General features: G+C 42.2%; 1 protein-coding gene across 1 annotated transcript; it reads left to right on the top strand.

The window, feature by feature from the left end:
• Positions 1–10,902: 10,902 nt before the first annotated feature.
• Positions 10,903–19,781, top strand: HMGB1 (high mobility group box 1). Its single transcript, XM_030562895.1, has 5 exons — positions 10,903–11,103; positions 13,794–13,956; positions 14,168–14,313; positions 15,493–15,667; positions 17,885–19,781. The coding sequence occupies exons 2-5, from the start codon at positions 13,807–13,809 to the stop codon at positions 18,059–18,061; spliced, it is 648 nt and encodes a 215-aa protein (XP_030418755.1). The 5' UTR covers positions 10,903–11,103; positions 13,794–13,806; the 3' UTR covers positions 18,062–19,781.
• The last annotated feature ends 99 nt before the right edge of the window (positions 19,782–19,880 follow it).

Here is a 19,880-nt window from a genome sequence, read left to right as displayed (position 1 = left end):
TTTTTTCTGTGCATAAAGAGTAAAGAAACCAAGGGAACCAAATGTGTGTCTCTCTCTCTCTCTCTCTCTCTCTCTCTCTCTCAAACATTCCATTAGAGCTTCCCACTAAGAAAAACTGGATTGCTGACATTTGCATTGTATCCTGATAAAGTGCTCTCAACATATAGTGAACATAGGGAACAAATGTCCATGCAAATTTGTCTTTTTGTTTCCAAGTATAACCCTTCTGCACATCTGAGTTGGCAGCAGCAAAGGCCGGGTTCAGTATCTAGGGGTTCCGTTTCAATAACACAATGCAAAAACATCTCAAGCCCCCACTCAGTGACCTGGGACAATTACATGCCACCCCCCCTGGGCGCCTCTAAGAGGCAATACTTCCCCTCTCGCAAGCACAAAGTCTGAATGCAGCAAAATCCTTTCAATAAAGGAGGGAAACAATGCGGCATTACGTTGGGGAAACACCACAAACAGGATTCATAGCACAAACCATGAGCAAAAGACCCTGCCCCCCATCACCTGCCCAAGTAAGTTTGGCAGTATCCTTTTCCCCTCAGGGTCTTAAGTCCAGCAACCCAAAAAATCACCCAAAGTCCCAAAAGTCCAATACCCCAAAAGTCTCCATCCCTGGTCAGTGCAGCCCCAGAGTTGAAAAGTTTATCTGCAGAGTTTTACCTTCCAGCCTGGGTGGGGGGCACAGCAGTGTTAAGGGGCACCTTACGTGGTCAGAGGCCAACTGCCCCACCTCTCCATGTTGTTCTGCTGCAGCTTTCACCATGAGCCAGTTCACAGCTGCTCTACAACATATCTTCAGCCCCCCCCATGATTTCAGCTTGTAGTAGAGGACCTTCAATGCTAATGCACCATTGGCCTAAAGTGAATTCAGCTCAGCAGCCTCTAATTAGACTCCTAATGGATTTTAAAATAGCTCTTATAGTCTACAGTAAAAGATGTAATTGTTATTTCAGGCCCTCAAAAGGAGCCTATACCATCAGGCCCTAGCCCCAGCCTTTCTAAATTCACTGGGTTTTGGAACCTATGTCCCTTGTCTATCGAGTGCTACTTAGTTGATGGTGAGTCCCTCTGTCATAAAACAGTTTCATTGTCCTTGATTCACATAATCAGGATGACAACACTTTATTCTTCCTACCCTAATAACAGAGAAACTGGGGATTCCCACAGCAGCCAAAGTGACCATTTGGGCTGATGCTAGGTGGGGTGGGTGTGCCTATGCAAACAAGAGCAGCCTCTGAAGTTCTTTTCCACAACTTGCCACAATTCACCATCAGATGTCAGGGTAGAGCTCATCCTGACTCTGCTTACACAAGTTTTACCCACTTCACAAACTGAACAGTGTAGGTATATTCTTCTATTTTCATCACGGAATTTGTTGTATTTTCCTAAATATCTTGTACCTGTACATCACAGGAGAAGCAAAAATACACCGTATTTCCTATCAATTGTTTGAAAAGCACTTCAATGGTGAGCACTATATAAGCGCTAAGCCTGACTAAAAGCATACCAACAAGCTATAGAAATTATGTAATTGCCTGCAGGGCTCAAATGTCAACAGAAATCAACTGACTTAGAAATCAAGCTTGTCAAGGAATTCATGGCAGCAGCACCAGTCACCCTGACTGCCTCCCCCAGTCTACTTCCTTCAGTCACCACTACTGTGGCTTCTTCCCAGGCCATTCCTTTAGCTGCTACTTCCACTCCCCAGCCACTACCAACTTGCCCATTCAAAATACCCACTCACTCAGGGAGTGGAGAAATGGCCTTCTCAAGCGCTGCTATCTAGATAATGTTTAGTAATAGGAAAACCGTTGGCAATACACATTAGTTACTCTGTGCAAGATGAACAAATCCAGCTGAAAAAAGATAAAGCAAAACACAACTATTTGCAGACCTGCCAAGTGTCACTCATTTGGAAGAAGTCTCTCTCACTGAGGATTGTTTTTAAGACAGTATTTAAGGTATTTCCCATTGATTATGAAAAGAACAATTTATCATCACAGCTCTGTATTTGATGATGAGAAGCTGAGAATGGTGTAAGTATGACCTATGTACAGGTTGGTATAGTAGCCTTGGTAAAAGGGGTTAAAATGTACTATACTTTTTCTGAATGCATTGGTATCAATCCACACTGATGGGTAACCATGGAAGCTGAATATGACAGAGCTCAAATCACCAGTAGCTCCATCCTTGGATCATGTGGGCAGATGCTGTGCCTCTGCAGAGGTACAGACAGTTGTTTTGCCCCTACTTTGGGCAGAAAATGTAGCATTTTGCTTAGAAACCTTCCTAAACTAGATTTTTTTTAAACCTAATGTTTGCTTTTGGTTTGATTAACAAGTAGAATTACTTTTTGCCATACTGAAGTCACATTGGCACTCTGATTTTTGATATGAGGGAATATCTCTGCTGTGTGCTAGTTTTTACGTAAGCTAGAAGGGCTGGAGTGACAGAGCTGTCCAGAGAAGGGGGCAAGTGGGGCAATTTGCCCCAGGCCCTGAAGGGGCCCCCAGGAGAATATAGTATTCTATAGTATTGCAACTTTTTCCTCTGGGTGGACCTGGTGACAAAATCATGAATAACACCTCAATTTTGAGGTCAAAGCTATTTGCTGCCAAAATAAGCTATAAGACAAGGTGATTTCATGCCAGACATTTGTGTGGACTGGGCAGATGTTGCCTTTTCTACAAAAAGGAAAACCTGCATATGACAGAAAAGGCAATAATCTACTCCTTTAGGGAGACTGCTGTCCTATCCTGAGCTATTTCTGTGCTTCCTGGACTTGACAATGCATCTGCTTTCTCACCTTGGTCAGCAGATGTCAGAACCCAAGTAAGTGTACACTTTTTGGGACAGTTGGCTTCTTCAGTTTGATTTGTTTGCAGTATGCTATGAAATGACAATTATTCTTGCAAAAGTTTTAAAATGGTGGGTTTGTGGTTGAGAAAGAAACAGGTATCCTGCACCAGGGTATCCACACTGCAGCCAACTGTGTCTCAGGTTCATTGACAATCATAGGATTCCAATCTAGGCAGAACTACCCTGTCACTACCCATTCACTCTAAATAGTCTAGAAAGACAGTCCTGACTTCTGAGTGTTCTCACTCACTCCAAAGATGGATAAAAGGGAAGACAAACAAGCATTTTAAAAGAAAATAAGTTTAATATTCTAGCTCATCTTCCTTGGAGAAGGAAACAAATTGTGTTCTGGAAAAGAAGGAGGTTGTACCTGTACCACTGACAAACTTTTCCACCTGTGTTCTTTGAGCAAATAGTTAAAAAGATGTTAGATATTGTAAAAATTCAGGAAGAGCAAGCTGAGACTTTAAAACCTCTATTTTCCTTCTAGTTCAAAACAGGAATCTTTTTATTCTGATTATGTTATAGGTATGCTGGTGGGTGCCCACATTAAATAAAGCAGTCTCATTCTTTGTTAACAACACAACAGTCCCATCTGAGAGACTATTTCCTGCAAGAATCCATAGTTTTCAAGACAGAAGTATCCTCAAATAGGAGGACTGAAGCTTCTCTGTAGACATCCACCTGTTATGCTAGAGCAGGGCTGGCTCCAGGTTTTTGCCGCCCCAAGCAAAAAAAATGTTGGCTGCCCCCCATCCCAGCCCTGGGCTCTCCCCCCACACCCACACCCCCTGCTGCCCCAGCTCTGGGCTCTCCCCCACCATTGCCCCCCCCCACCTCCTGCCTCCACAGCCCTGGGCTCCTCCTGGCACCTGCACCCTCCTTCCGCCGCAGCCCTGGGTCACTGGTAACTCACTCTCAAGGCAGGTCATTCAGAAGGAATTTTGGATGTGCACAGAACACAAACAGGATTGGTTCCCATATGGTTACAGAACTGCAGTAAAGTGGAACAATTTTCAGCTTGTGTGACTGGAGGATATCTGGATGCATATTATAATACTGTCCTTCATAAATGAGGAAAAGTTGAGGTGCCTTTATTATTCTTTTGTTCCACTCTTTCTTTCTATGGGGAATTTGCCAATGCAATATCACTGTCTTCTTTTAAACAAACAAACAAACAAACAAAAAAAAAGGCAATGGCTGTTGAAAATAGCAATTCCAGTCCTAAAAAACACTGGGAAGCATTTCTTGCTCAATTTTATCCTACTTTTTCTACAGGAAGTTACAGTGGATCAGTATATTTGATTTGGGAGAAATGAAGCAACAGCTGTCCAAACTGAGCTTGAGCACTCCTGAATGTTGAGGTGTTCAAATCTGGAAGGCAGGTGCTGGAGTGGGGCTGTGGCTCCACGGGGGAGCACAGCAGCATGTATGCAGCAGCTTGTCTGGCGCTGTGTGGCGCCAGACAAGCTGGTCTGAGTGGCACAGTAAGGGGGTTGGGGGGTTGGATGGGGTGGAGGTTCAGGGGGGCAGTCAGGGGCAGGGAGAAGGGGGGGTTAGATGGGTCAGGGATTCGGGGGGGCACTCAGGGGACAGGCAGTGGTTGGATAGGCATGGGAGTCCCAGGGGTTTGTCAGGGGCCAGATAGGGGGTGGGGTCCTAGCGGGGGAAGTGGGGGGGTCTCAGGAGAGGGCAGATGGGGACAAGGAGAAGGGAGGCATAGGTAGGGTGTGGGGTCTCAAGAGGCAGTTAGGGGCAGGGGTCCCAGGAGGGGGCAATCAGGGGACAAGAAGCAACTGTGATTAGATAGGGGGTGGGGTCCTGGGGGACAGTTAGGGGCTGGGGTCCCAGAAGAGGGTGATCAGGGAGCACGGGGGGGTTGGATGGGTTGGTGTTTCTGTGGGGGGCAGTCAGAGGGAGTGGATGGTGGCAGGGTGGGGCTATCCTCCCTCCCTGTGGAGTGTCTTATTTTTTGAATGTTAAAATATGGTATCCCTACACTTCACAGTGCAGCTCTCCATTCACAGCAAGCTTCAGAATGAGATCCCCCCCTTCCTTTCCAGTTGGTAGTGGCCAAGGGAATGCTGAGAAATGTAGTTCTTTCCCTGCTCCAGGGCTGGCTCTATAGGCAGGGAGCTAACCAAGGAACTACAGCTCCCAGAGCCCCCTGTTGGTTCTCAGCTCCCATGCTGGATCCCTGCCGCCCTTGCAAATGGGTGCCCCAAGCATGTACTTGGTTTGCTGGTGCCTAGAGCCACCTCTGTGCTAGAGTAATTATAACGGGGGCTAAGATAAGTCTTGTTTAGGATGAAAAATTAGTCTATTAACAAAGTCTGTTTGGATGAGCCTTGAGGTGGATCATGCTTGATGTACCCTTAGTTATGAATTTTTTGGTAAGTTCCTGTTATCCAATGCAGTGAACAGGTGACCCTAATGGATGTATCTTTCATGTAGACTCTCTTTCAAACCAGATTTTGACTTCAATAAAGTTTGTAGGAGAAGTGGTTTGTTGGTTTTTTTTGTTTTTTGTTTTGTTTTTTGGTGAGGCATTAAAAAAGGGATGTGGCACCGCATAAAGAGGAGAAAATACACATTACTTCTATCTTTTGCAATACTAGGAACATCTATTAGAATTCTTTGAGGGGATCAACAAACATGTAGACAAGGGAGATCCAGTGGATATACTGTAATTAGATTTTCAGAAAGCCTGTGACTAGGCACCTCACCAAAGACTCTTAAATATGTGGGATAGCTCAGTGGTTTGAGCATTAGCCTGCTAAACCCAGGGTTGTGAGTTCAATCCTTGAGGGGACCATTTAGGGATCGAGGGCAAAAATTTGTCTGGGGATGGTCCAGTTTTGAGCAGGAGGGTTGGACTAGATGATCTCCTGAGGTCCCCTCCAACCCTGATATTCTATGACCCAAAGTAAAGTAAGCTGTCATGGGGTAAGAGGGAAGGTCCTCTCATGGATCAGTCAAAGGGTAGAAATAAATGATCAGTTTCCAGAATGGAGAGAGTTGAATAGCAGTATTCTCAAGGGATCTGTACTGGACCCAGTGCTGTTCAACCTATTCATAAATGTTCTGGAAAAAGGGGTAAACAGTGAGGTAGCAAAATTTTCAATGGTACAAAACTACTTAAGATAGTTAAGTCTAAAGCAGACTGAAGAATTACACAGAGATCTCACAAAACTGGGTGACTGGGCAACAAAATGGCAGATGAAATTCAGTGTTGATAAATGCAAAGTAATGTACATTGGAAAACATAATCTCATCTATGCTTGTAAAATAATTGGACCCAATTAGCTGTTACCAGTGAAGAAAGAGATCTTGGAGTCATTGTGAATAGTTCTCTGAAAACATCCACTCAATGTGCAGCGGCAGTCAAAAAAGCTAAGAGAATGCTGGGAATCATAAGGAAAGGGATAGATGATAAGACAGAACATATCATATTGCCTCTATATAAATCCATGGTACTCCCACATCTTGAATACTGCATGCAGCTCTGGTCTCGCCATCTCAAAAAAGATATATTGAAATTGGAAAAGGTACAAAAAAGAGCAACAAAAAGTATTAGGGGTATGGAACAGCTTCTGTATGAGGAGAGATTAATAAGACTGGACTTTTCAGCTTGGAAAAGAGACGACTAAGGGGGATATGATAGAGGTATATAAGTCATGACTAGTGTGGAGAAAGTAAATAAAGAAGTGTTATTTACTCCTTCCTATAACACAAGAACTAGGGGTCACCAAATGAAATAAATAGGTAGCAGGTTTAAAACAAACAAAAGGAAGTATTTCTTCACACAATACACAGTCAATCTGTGGAACTCCTTTCCTCTGGGATGTCGTGAAGGCCAAGGCTATAACAGGGGTCAAAAAATAACTAGATAAATTCATGAAAGATAGGTCCATCAATGACTATTAGCCAGGATGCGCAGGGATGCAAAACTATGCTCTGAAGTGTCCATAGCCTCTGTTTGCCAGAAGCTGGGAATGGGTGACAGGGGATGGATCATTTGATGTTTACCTGTTCTGTTCATGCCCTCTGAAGCACCTGGCACTGGCCACTGTCAGAAGACAGGATACTGGGCTAAATGGACCATTGATCTGACCAAGTATGGCATCCTTATGTTCTTATCAACTGGCAAATAAGTTCCTCATATTCCTATACACAAGGATAGCTCAGAAAGTTATTGGACTGTGGAGATGTATACAGAACCTGGAATAGAAATACCAGAGGTGATGAAAGAAAACTCACTTTTACAAAGAGTTTCCTAAACAATCAGAACCTCCACATAGTGTAGAGTATCAATACCTTTCTACTGTCATATCACAAAGGATATATCTTCTCTTTTCTAAACCATTGGCTCTAGATTACCACTGACAGTCAGCTTAAGAATAAAGTTTGTAAATGCCTTTCCACTTCATTTATTTCTCCCCAGTTCTCAAAGACAATTTGAAGAAGTTCAGTATGACCACAGACACCACCTTACACGGAGGGCCAGAGGAGTAGTCCCTTCACAGTTGTGTACTCTGTTTTTGGAAGTAAGAGATGAATGGATTGCCAAAGGCAATACCAGACCTTAAGCTCTTCAACAGGTGCACAAAGAAGACTCCCTTCAGGATGGAAACATTCACTTCCATTTTGCCAATGATTTCTCAAAAGAATTTTGATTGTAATACAGTTGCCTGTCAACATGAGCCCATCTATCCTTCTCACCAAAAGGTACTCAGGTTTTTCTACCAGAACAACAATTACCAAGGGCCACTGCCCTCTGCACAGCCCCAGATATATTTATAAACATTTAATAATTGTGATGGAGGACTTAGAAAGGAAATTCTTTTGCCTTCTCACAGAACACATTCTGAAAGAGGCATCAACCAGGGAAGAAACAATTCAGAAGACATTAAATATGATAATCAGAGAGCATGTAGCTTTATTTATCACCAGTTTAAGATAAAAACAGTCTCATCTTCAGCAGGGCCCTAACTCAACACCAAAATAGTTATTCTGAAAGAAGACAGGTTTAGATTTAAACAAGGTTTAAGATTACGAGATCCACTTTCTGATCATGCAGAATGAGGGACCATGTTCTCCAGAGCCCTCCCTTTTTTCAGCCACATAGTGAAACTTTAATGAGAGATCTGAACTTGCAGGAATGGAGAGCTCATAGTTGGAAAAATTAAAATCCAGGGAGTTTGGCTGATGCAGAGAAGAAACCCCAGTGTAAATTTCTTGGAGCTTTGAGCAATAAGCTTTGCCCTTCTGCACCTCTGAAAATATATCAAGGAAATATATCTCCTTGTGAGGTTAGACAATAGCTACACAGTAACATACCTTAAACAAGGAGAGGAGTACCTGCAACCAGTCTCTTAACCACTTCTTCTGTGGAGTAGAAAGGGATATTGATTGTAAAAACACTTCAAGAAAGCAATCTGGATTTATCTGAAGAGAAACACACTAGTGAGGAAATATACTGCAATATTTGTGATCCATCATCCAAGAAGAAGAGGGGGAACCAAGCCTCAAAGTCTGCAATAGCAAATTGGATCAAAGCTGGTACACTGCTAAGGATATTCCTCCTCTGGAAAGTATTGCAATTCATTCTATCAAATCAGTGCTTATATCCTGTACTGAAAAACTTTGGGCCTCCTCTTGTATGATTTAATACAGTAGTATTAATGTATACGTATTAATGTATTTGTCTGGTGATATATGATATGATATGATATGGCTGGAAAATTCAACCACCCCCTTTATTTTGGTCCGTTTATAATTCTAAATTTAACAGAATGTATACTTTACCTAGCTGATCACTGGTATTTTGCCTATCTTCTTTAATTCATATTATTCTTGTGCAGGAGTGATCACATGTAAATAGTTAACTTTGAATATCTAGTTAGTTGTCATGCTTGGAGGTTCACTTTTTCTAATTGTAGCGCTTTGGAAGTGTTCATATGGCCATATGTTCTGTGAATGGAACTACTTAGAGATTTGTCCTCCTTCCATCTTTTAGACTGCTTCCAAACTCTGAAGACTGTATGGATCATCTAATAGTAAGGACTTCTAGCCCTGTTATTAAAGAAAATAAATTAACAGGTAAGAACAAATTTTTCTTTGCATACTTGTGTAGCTTTCTATTCTGGGATCTCAGTGTTTTACAAATGATAAAAAAACTTCTAACATCTCTATGAGGGAGGGAGTTGTTTTTTCTACCTTACTTATCATTAACCTGAACCTGGTATAGTCACCTACACCCATGCAAAGTAGATGCTAAAGGTTATTATTTTGATTTGGTAGCCTTTTATACCCACTTTGCATTGGTGTAAATGACTACACAAGTTGCAGGGAAACCAGGGTTGTACAAGCCTAGAAAAGTTAAGGCTCAGATTTTCAAGCGTTCATTAATTTTGAATGCCTCAGCTTCTGCCCAAATTGATATATAGAGCCTAATTTTTAGAAATATGGTGCACCCACAGATCTAACTGAAGTAATCTGAGGGACGCAAAATCATTGGACAGTTCTTTGAAAATATTGGACTAAGGATTTTGGTCCAAAGTTACTAGGGTATGTCTACACTTAAAAGGGTATAGCAGCACACCTGCGTTGCTGCCTATGCACCTTTGTAGTGCTTCAGTCTAGTTGCTTGCTGCCCATGCCAAAGGGAAGGCTTCTCCTTTTGGCACAGGCAAGCCATCTCCCTGAGAGGCTGTAGTTAGGTAGAGCAGCAAAGAGTCCTGTGGCACCTTCTAGACTAACAGACGTATTGGAGCATGAGCTTTCGCGGGTGAATACCCACTTCGTCAGATGCATGTAGTGGAAATTTCCACCATGTGCATCTGATGAAGTGGATATTCACCCACGAAAGCTCATGCTCCAATACATCTGTTAGTCTATAAGGTGCCACAGGACTCTTTGCTGCTTTTACAGATCCAGACTAACACGGCTACCCCTCAGATACTAGGTAGAGCAGTAGATCTTGGTTCTATTTACAGCTTTATTACAGCAAGAGACTTTCAATGGAATTCTTCTGTCGACCTAGCACTGTCTACAGTGAGGCTAGGTCAGGATAGCTACAGCTCTCAGAGCTGTGGATTTTTCACACCCTTGAGAGACTTAGATATGCTGATATAAATTCCCAGTGTGGACCAGCCCTCAGGAAGTCTGTTGCAAAGCTGTAAATAGAACCCAGATCTACTGCCTCCTACTCTTGACTTTTAAGTTGTAGAATAATCATGCTTTGTGCCTGAAATATAGCTATGTCAGATAAAGTAATCCATACAGGTAAAAAACATATAGGGCATATAATGTTTTTAGATTGGACTACTCTATAGACATTACTGTATGGGGAAGTGTGACCTAGAAGTTTAAATAGGGTGTGGGGAGGCAGGAGACCTGGATTTGATTCCTAGAGACCTGCCATGGCTTGATATCTAATGTCTCTGTGCCTCACTTTCCTCATCAGTAAAATGGTGTTATTTATCATATAGTAATTCATAGTGTGTAGAGTATGCTGATATCTTAGATAGAAGGCACCACAGAAATGTGTGGTGGCTGTATTATGATGCTCTGGGAGCATCTGTCTCAGCAACATGCACCATTTACCAAGGGTCAGTATTTGACTCTGGTGTAACAAAATGGCCTGCTGTTCCCTTGCCTTGTAGCAGCAGGAGCCTGCGGGGTAGGGTTTGTGGGGAAAGGGTTCTCAAAGCAGGCCTCTGGGTGCTCTTTGGGGAGATAGAAGTGGCTGTGCGGTTGGGGTAGCGAGGCGCTCTTTGGCCAGGCTGGGAGTGCATGGTTGCCTATGAGCTGTTCTCCTCGTGCACAGCAGCACTGCACTAAGTCTCTCCGAGCTGTACATCCCGCCTCAGCCAACCTCCCCTCCACTCACTTTTATATTTGCGCGCCCTTTCAATCCTCAGTGACGTGTCCCGCTCCGCGGCCAATCCGTGGCGCTCTCTGGTCAGGACAATGGAAGGGGCTCCACCAATTAGGTTGGCCGCTGGCTTGGCGGCAGCCAATCGGAGCGGGGCTGTGTTGAGAGTAATGTTACCAGCGCTGAGAGCTTGAGGAGGCTGCGTATCGATCCCGCTCTCAGCCATTGCGGTGCATTGGGCTACAGCGAGACCAGGCAGCACTGGGGGCAGCGCGAGCAGCCGGGCAAGTGTCTCAGCGCCTGTGGCTCGCTGCTGAGTGACCGAGTGAGCGTGCGAGCCAGCGAGCGAGGCGGTGAGTATCGCGGGCCGGGCGGGCTGCGCGCTGCAGCGCAGCGCTCGCTCTGCCCCGGCCACACAAAGGCGAATTAGGCTGCGTCTGAGGCAGGCTGTTGGCGGGCGGCGGGGCCGCGGGCGGGGCGGGAGCCGGCCGGGGGGAAGGGGGCGAGCTCGGGAAGTGGGAAGGGAAAATCTCCCCGTTGGGCTCGGTCTTGGGGACTGGAGGGGGAGGGGGGCGCGGGCGGCGCCTCGCTGCTCCCGGCGCCCTGCGGCAACTATCGCTGCAGGGCCGGGCGCTCCGCGGCGGGGCTGCGGCCGGGGCGCGGGGCCGTGCCGGCGGCGGGCGAGCTGGAGCTGTGCTCGCTGGAACATGGCTGACGAGCGCCGTGCGGAGGACGCGAGGGACGGAGGGCGGGGGCGCAGTTCGGCGGAACTTTTCCAGCCGCCTTTTCTCCCTCCGCCAAGGCCGCGGCGGGGGTTTCCCATCCGGGGCGAGTGGCCGCCCGCCGTGTGCGGTGCGCCTGGGGGCTGCGGCCGGACCCAGCCCGCTCGCCGGGGGCTCGGGCCGCGCTTGGAAGCGCGCCGCCCCCCCTCCCCCACCGCTGTCATGGCTGAGCGTGCGCCGGGCGCGCACACAAAGGGAGGCAGGAAGGAGCCATGTTCTCTGCGCGGCGGCGGCGAGCAGCGGCCATTCCGGGAGGCCGCCGTGCTCGGAGCTGGCGGGAGCGGCGGGGCGCACGCCGCCGCCGTAGGTAGACTGGGAGCCGGGGGCCCTGCCTAAAGCGCGGCCGCGCCGCACCCGAGCTGCCCCCGCGCACATTTCAAGGGGACTTTCTCTCATCGTCAGGCCGTTCGCACAAAATGGGAGGAATAGCGCTGCTGCTGCTTCCCTTCCCGGGGAGCAGCCTGCGCCACTGCAAACCCTCTCCCAGCGCGCACAGGAGCGGGATCCGCCGCAGCTCTGCCTAGAGACTGACCAGACACGCGCTCCCCGTTAGACACGACAGAGGGGCGCAGGCTTTGCAGTGAGGGTGTCTTAGCCTGAGAGCTCGTCGCAGCGCCAGCCGTGGGCTTAGTCTAGATCCTGCGGTCGCCTCTGTACGCTTTACACGAAGACATGATTAATAAACGCAGGGTTCCCCCCACCACCAGCAAGAGCAGCGCACAACACAATTTTAAAAAATTGTGTTTAGTTCTTGGGCGTGGGAATTGCTTATACTAGGGAAGCCACAACTGTGCCTTCAGATTTAATAAAATAAATTAATCTCCTCCTCCTCTAAAGTTATTGCTTCAGGTCTTTCCAGAATGCATACAGCTGGAAGATTTTTGATGCAAACACATACACCATCTACTGTGCCCTTTCTCTGATTTTTTGCCCCCTTCTTTTGCAGCATTTAAAAAAAATTTTTTTTAAAGGGACTTAAGTTTTCCTCCGCCTCCTAATGTTTAAGATGGCTGGAAGATTGCTTTTAAATGCAAGTTAATATGATAGTTGCAGGGTTTTAATTGGGGTTTTTAAGGTGAAAAGACATTTACAGTGTTAATAAAATGTGCTGTGGAATATGAATTGCCGTTTCATTTTTTCTTTATTTTCCTTCCACTTCCTTTCTATGAAAAGGAACAAGTGAACCCCCTCATCCCACCCAGGTGTCACTAAACTATCCTTGAGTGAAGGGGTTGCTCTGGAAGCATCTCCATTGCTTGCAGGAGTGACTCCTGGTTCTACAGTCTTGTTTACTCAATGGAAACTTCAAACCGGATGTGTTTAGTCACAGAGCAGAAATCTGTTTGTCCATACGCCAAACCGATCGGAAACGCTGCTTCTGTGGCAATACATGCACACACCACCTACTTGTTTCACTCCTCTCTGGAAGAGCAAAGTTTATGCCGCAGTGGGCTGGAGATGTTTTTTTTCCAGACTTATGGAGAAAATATCTACCTTGTGTGTGAATGTGGTGCGAAGATATTTTTCCATCCCGTGTACCTTTAAACGATATGGGGAAGTCTGCCCAATGAGCACAATCTTACATGTGTCATATATAAGTGTCATGCTTTTAAAGCCATTGGTTGGAACATAACATGTTTCAGTGCTGTATTAATTCCACTGTTTCTAGCTGCACGTTGTAGGGAGAACAGATTTTTGCAGTATAATTAAAGTGGAAAGTAACTTGGCATACTCTATTTCTGTACTTTTTTCATGCAAAGTGATATTTGTACAGCATTTTGATAGTGGACAAATGAGTAAATATTTTATAACCAACAGCCTGATCAGGATAGGATACTGTAATATTTCCCCCTGCCCCACAATAATTTCTCCGTTTAAGCCTTTCTAGCCCTTCATTAGCTAAGGGGAGCAACTTCCCTTGAGACTAATGACAGTACTTGATTGCTGATGACTCTTTAAATATAACAGGAAGACTTTTTTGATAATAGCCAAATGTCTTGAAGACTAAGTTGTTTGTGTTGACCAGGTGATCTTAAAAAACAAAAAAACCCAACCTGTAATAGCAGTCTTTTTTTGCAAGTTATATATAGTTTTCTAGGAGAGGCTGTAGCTTGTATATAATCTGAGAGGTCCTCTCATAAAAGTTAAGAGAACTTCTTTTATAGATCTTAGTCAACAAACTAATTCTAACCAACTTTGTATGATTTTTGTTGGGGTCAAAAAATAGTTTTAAAAGTTTTTGTTTTTCTTCTGTGTTACAGAAAATCAGCAAAAATGGGCAAAGGTGATCCTAAGAAGCCAAGAGGTAAAATGTCTTCATATGCCTTCTTTGTGCAGACTTGCCGGGAGGAGCACAAGAAGAAGCACCCAGATGCTTCAGTGAACTTTTCAGAGTTCTCAAAAAAATGTTCAGAACGGTGGAAGGTAAGATAAACCAAAAAAAAAAGTGTTAATTTACAGGATTGCAGCATAGTTTACTTTAGATGAATATCAGATTAGTCTTGATTATATTTTCTTACATTGTTCAGATACCTGTGAATGCATTTCCTGCCTTTAATGTTACTCCCACTACAGTTTGAACTGGGATCAGATGCACTTTTAAATCATGCACTCACCCCTATTTATTGTTTTATAGACTATGTCTGTTAAGGAAAAAGGAAAGTTTGAAGATCTGGCAAAGGCTGACAAGGTTCGTTATGAAAGAGAAATGAAAAGTTATATACCACCCAAAGGGGAAACAAAAAAGAAGTTCAAGGATCCTAATGCACCGAAGAGACCTCCGTAAGTAGATTTCCAGTTAGTGTATTTTCTACACGAGCATTGCATTGAAATGTATACATAAAATGGTCTTTTAAAAATCCGAGTTAGAGGATTTGAAGTATAGAAGAGTACACTATTTCCAAATGTAGTGCTGCCAGTAACCACATTTAAAAATCAGTTGGATTTAGTGCTACAAATACCACATTATAAAAAGATGAGATCAGGCTGGAAATAAGATGTACATTTTTAACAGTGAGTGTAAATAACCGTTGCAACAATTTGCCAAGGATTGTGGTGGATTCTCCATCACTAACCACTTTTAACCCCAAATTGGATATTTTTCTAAAAAAACATGCTCTAGGAATTATTTTGGAGAAGTTCTATACCTGTGATCTACAGGATATCAGACTAGATGATCATAATGATCCCCTTCTGGCCTTAGAATCTATAAATCTGGTCCATTGCAATTATCATTTACTTGGAACTTGACATAAATCTATTCTAACAATTCTGTCTTTTAAAAATAAACCCATACTGTTATGATCAATGTTGACCGTTTTTATTAACATAATTTTGCTAGCAGCCAGACGAAACAACTCAATTTTAAAACGGTGGTAGAATATTAGGCCCCAGTCCTGGAACTGTTATGGCAAATGCAGAACAATGTGTCCACACAGAGTCTCTTTGAAGTCACTGGGGCTCTGAACCGGCACAGGGACCTACGTACATGAAATAGTTTGCAGAATTGAGCCTTTCCCCTTAAAATAGGCCATACCACTGAAGGATAAACGTGAAATTATCATGATACCAAGCTTGTATGGTGCTAAATCTTTCCATTTTTAAAATGGAGCAAACTCTAAAAGATAAACTAAGTGTGCGCCTGGTACTGACATCTGGAAATCCTTATACAGTAGTCATGAGATTATTTTAATATTTCCTGTGAAACAGTTTGTATGGTACATGTTCTCAGAACTGTTAAAATCAGAGAAACTTGGTGGGGTTATGCACAATATGGGAGTGTGATTTCTAAAGCGCACTAACGTGTTTCACATTAATTGGTCAGTGTAAACTCTGCTGGTGCACACTAAATGTTCCCTATTGTGCTTTAACATAGTATTACTGTATCATGTAGTGAAGGTCTCAAAACTTGCTATGTCTAGCACAATAGTTTAACCTTAAAATTATGATTTTTCTTTTCAGTTCAGCTTTTTTCTTATTCTGCGCTGAGTTTCGTCCGAAAATCAAAGGAGAACATCCTGGTCTGTCCATTGGAGATGTTGCAAAGAAACTGGGAGAGATGTGGAATAACACCGCTGCTGATGATAAACAGCCCTATGAAAAGAAGGCCGCTAAACTGAAGGAGAAGTATGAAAAGGTAAATAATAGGATTCAGTGTGAGCAAAAGGTTCTTCCCTGTTCCAATTCAAATGTGAATGATTAAATAATTGTAAGTAAATAGGTATATCTCCATAGAACTGGAAGGGACCCTAAAAGGTCATTGAGTCCAGCCCCCTGCCTTCACTAGTAGGACCAAGTACTGATTTTTGCTCCAGATCCCTAAGTGGCCTCCTCAAGGATTGAGCTCACAACGCTGGGTTTAGTAGGCCAATGCTCAAACCACTGAGCTATCATGCCCCCTCTTTTTTTGGCAAAATAATATAACATCTCCATGTGCATACATTAGTGAGTTGTGTGTATCAAAGGACTAAGTGATTTGACTTGGTTTTTGAAAAGAAAATCCTTCTAGAGTACTCTGACATTGTATGTCACAAGTATAATTATGAAAATGTCAGATTACCTTAGCATCTGGAGAGAGTGCCTCTAATAGCATGTCCTTGTGACGATTATGACGCTTTCTTTCATCATACTTCAGATCTTATCTTTTGATGTTTTAGTACATATTGTTGTATCTGTTTTGAATAATGAGAGTAATGGTTCCTAGCAGCAGCTGATTTCTGCAACCAGTTTGCAGTATTAAGTAACGCCAAAAAGAAAGAGGAAAAATGTCCTCTTTAAATTTGTTTGCCACATACTGTTGAAGGTAATGTTCATATTAATTACCTAAAGGGTTAAATATTAGAGGACAAGATATTTGTATTAGACGTGTATTCTGTTGCACCCACTTTGTGTTGATTTCCTTCAAACAAGTAACACAGCTATTAATGCATCTTAGATTGACAATGGTTTCCTATTAACTTGTTTTCTTGTATCATTAAGGCTAAATCCTACTTCAGTGATAGGAACTCTATTTGAGTATTGGGGCTATAGAGCAGTGGCAATGACATTTTGATTTCCATATTCCCATCCCAGGACAAGAGAGCTAAGGGAGAGAGGGATGTATGATGGGATACATACCAATTCTCCTTTACAAAGAAATAGTATACATCCCTGGCTGCTGTGTATTGCACACTTTAGCATGTATGCTGAAATCCTGATCAATAGTGTCTCCTTGCTGGCAAACAAAACCAGTTAAGGAGTGGTGGCACATTAATGGGCAAGTAACTGTGTGGTGGGGGCTTCTAGCACTAGATAGGAATCATGCCCTGCAGATACACCGTGGGTTAGAAAACTTCCTCTGTTAGCCCTTTGAATGCAACATAGGGCATAATTTGTCCTTTAGTACGTTAATTATTCACATATAAATCTACATTTTTTGGTATGATTTAAACAAAGAGTAAATTCAGAGCTGCAAGTAAACTTTCCCCAGTAGTTTAAATTATAAACTGACTGAAACATTTTAGTGTAGGGCAATTTTAAATATTGGTGGGAGAAGGGATCTGAAGCCACTAACCTTTACTTGCAGCTGTTTCCCCCTTTACTGATATCACCCAAATTTGTCAGCTAAACTTGCACGCATGCTTGGGGATTTGATCTGTGTAAAGTTTCCTTCTAGAACAAACTAATGTTTGAGTTCTGAAAATCTAGAGTTGGTAAATATTTCACTTAAAGACCATTAATAGTTAGCGAATGCCACTTCTGAAATAAATTACGAATTTTAAGAGAGAACGAAAGAACTGCAAAGGGAGCAGTTTAAAGAATACTCTATGGGAGGAACATCAAGATTTAGGCCGTCTGCCTAAAGGTGTTGCCTAGTCATAGGTTTAATATATGCTAGGATAAATTTATATTCTGTACTCTTAATTTTTTTTGTAAAGCCAGGGGTCAAACTGATTTTTATGACTTGATATTGTATTGGCAATCATCAATCATAAAATGAAGCTAGAAGTTTTGAAAAAGTATGAATTTGAATTTTTTATGCAGTGTAAGCCTAGAGAATACATTTACTCACACAGAAGGTGGCACTATCTACTCTTAAAAAAGGTACAAGAACTTTGGTTTAATAAACTTCAGTTAAGCAGAATGCCATATAATTGCATTCCACTGAGGCATAAATTGCTAATATTAGACCATGTCATTCTGATGTGTTGTGGATGGCTAATTATAATTTTATAATATTTTATGTGTGTGAAGATGTAGATATCTCAGTGGTTACAGCATATCTGCAAATTCTAAACTTTCAAATAACATTTAGGCAGAGTTCTTCTCTGGTTAAATCTCTTAAAGAGATCTTTTTCCCGCTTCTCTTGTCAAGGATATTGCTGCATACCGGGCTAAAGGAAAGCCTGATGTAGGAAAAAAGGTAGTTGCCAAGGCTGAGAAGAGCAAGAAAAAGAAGGAGGAGGAGGAGGATGAAGATGATGAGGAAGATGACGAGGAGGATGAAGATGATGAGGAAGATGACGAGGAGGATGAAGATGATGATGAATAAGTCTCTTCTAGAGCAATTTCTTGTCTATAAAGCATTTAAACCCCCTGTACACAACTCACTCCTTTTAAAGAAAAAAAAATTGAAATGTAAGGCTGTGTAAGATTTTGTTTTTAAACTGTACAGTGTCTCTTTTTTTGTATAGTTAACACACTACCGAATGTGTCTTTAGATAGCCCTGTCCTTAGTGGTATTTCAATGACCACTAAACTTGCCTGGTACAGTGTGGGGGTTGTAAATTGGCATGGAAGTTTTAAAGCAGGTTCTTGTTGGTGCACAGCACAAATTAGTTATATATGGGGATGTAGTTCATTTTCATCTTCAGTTATCTCTGATGCATCATAAAAATAATTGTTCTGTTAACTGAATACCACTCTGTAATTGCGGGGAAAAAAAAAAGTTGCAGCTGTTTTTGTTGACATTCTAAATGCTTCTGAGTAAATACAATTTTTTATTAGTATTGTTGTCCTTTTAATAGGTGCCCTTGAAAGATCATTTCTTTTTTGAGGGGAACTCCTCTTTGCTTTATTGTATGCCCATTTGGGATCACGTGATTATTACAGTTTTCATCTTTTCATATAACCAGCTGATAAACAAAGCTTTGATCTGCATACCCTTCAAAATCATGATAGGGTAGGCAAAAAAATATACAGGCATATGACAAAACAGAATTTTCTTCCTTAACTGGAAACAAACAAAATCTTATCCAACTGATATTTGCTTGGATTTTGTGAAATGTAATATTGAGTTGCGTAAGTTTACCAGTCTTGGAGAGTTGAGAAGTATTGAATTCAATTTTACAGTATGGAATACTTCAGAAAAAAACCTCTAAAATGTTGTCCTAGAAGGACCAATAGGAAGGGTACTCTCATCATGGTGTGTGGGGAATTTACATGTGACTCCATTACTATGTAATGGAAGTTGTATTTGTAACTCTCTGGACACTTTTAAGAGAGACACGTGCCCCTAAAATGTATGAAATTAAAAATTATAGAAGTACCATTTTTTTTTTTTTATTTTTTTTTGTGGCAACATAGTGACGGCTATGGACTTTATACCATGAAACGCTCCTGGTAGTAAATAGCCCACAAGAAAGGAATTTACTTTCCAACCTTTTTATAAATGGTACCATTATTTGTTAAATCTATGTAAATTCATATTTTTAATCTTAAAATTCTAGTTTTAGCCCTTTTAAACAAAGTTGTATATTGTCTCAAACTAAAATGAGATAAGATGTATTTTTCCTGTTAGGTTTTATACCGCACTCTTCATGTTTGCCCATTTATAAGTTAAATATAGTTGTATGGAAAAGTACATTTTATTAAATTTTTGCATTTAAAAAGTGAAATGTTTAACTATGATATACCAACAATGTCTAATTTGATCAAATATAATTCTCTTCCAAAACCAAAGCTAAGTTTTTTGCATATTCAGTAAAACTTCAAGTGCTGGCAACTGTAACTATTTTCACATATACCTGCTTACCAGTTTGGGGGACAATTTGGCAATTTTGTGGTTATAAAATTATGGTTCTCAAGTGCCAGTGTTTAAAAATAGCATTGTAATTTTACACGCTTTTGTGATGGAGTATTGTTTTGTTATACAATTTTGACTTCCAGATTCTTATTTCAATTTGCATTTGTTTATGTATAACTTCAGGAGAAGTACTGAACACCTGAATCCTGAATGATACTAATAAACTAATAATTGCAGAGGTTTTAAATATTTAGTTAACTGACTTGCTTTTGTATCTTGTAAAAATTTACGTATTTGCTTTCAGCCTCAAACAAAAGAGGAGTGCCAATCAAAAGATCTCTTCATG

Source organism: Gopherus evgoodei, chromosome 1 (genome assembly GCF_007399415.2).
Source record: "Gopherus evgoodei ecotype Sinaloan lineage chromosome 1, rGopEvg1_v1.p, whole genome shotgun sequence".
Classification (NCBI taxonomy): domain Eukaryota; kingdom Metazoa; phylum Chordata; order Testudines; family Testudinidae; genus Gopherus; species Gopherus evgoodei.
The sequence above is the reverse complement of the archived record's forward strand: the minus strand, read 5'-3'. Positions and strand labels throughout refer to the sequence as shown.

What these genes read in the sequence shown, in the direction of transcription:
- HMGB1 (XM_030562895.1), top strand. Translation starts at nt 13,807, where the DNA reads ATGGGCAAAGGTGATCCTAAGAAGCCAAGAGGTAAAATGTCTTCATAT. An exon ending in AATGTTCAGAACGGTGGAAG is followed by an intron (nt 13,957 to 14,167) that starts GTAAGATAAACC and finishes ATTGTTTTATAG; the next exon opens with ACTATGTCTGTTAAGGAAAA. An exon ending in TGAAGGAGAAGTATGAAAAG is followed by an intron (nt 15,668 to 17,884) that starts GTAAATAATAGG and finishes TCTCTTGTCAAG; the next exon opens with GATATTGCTGCATACCGGGC.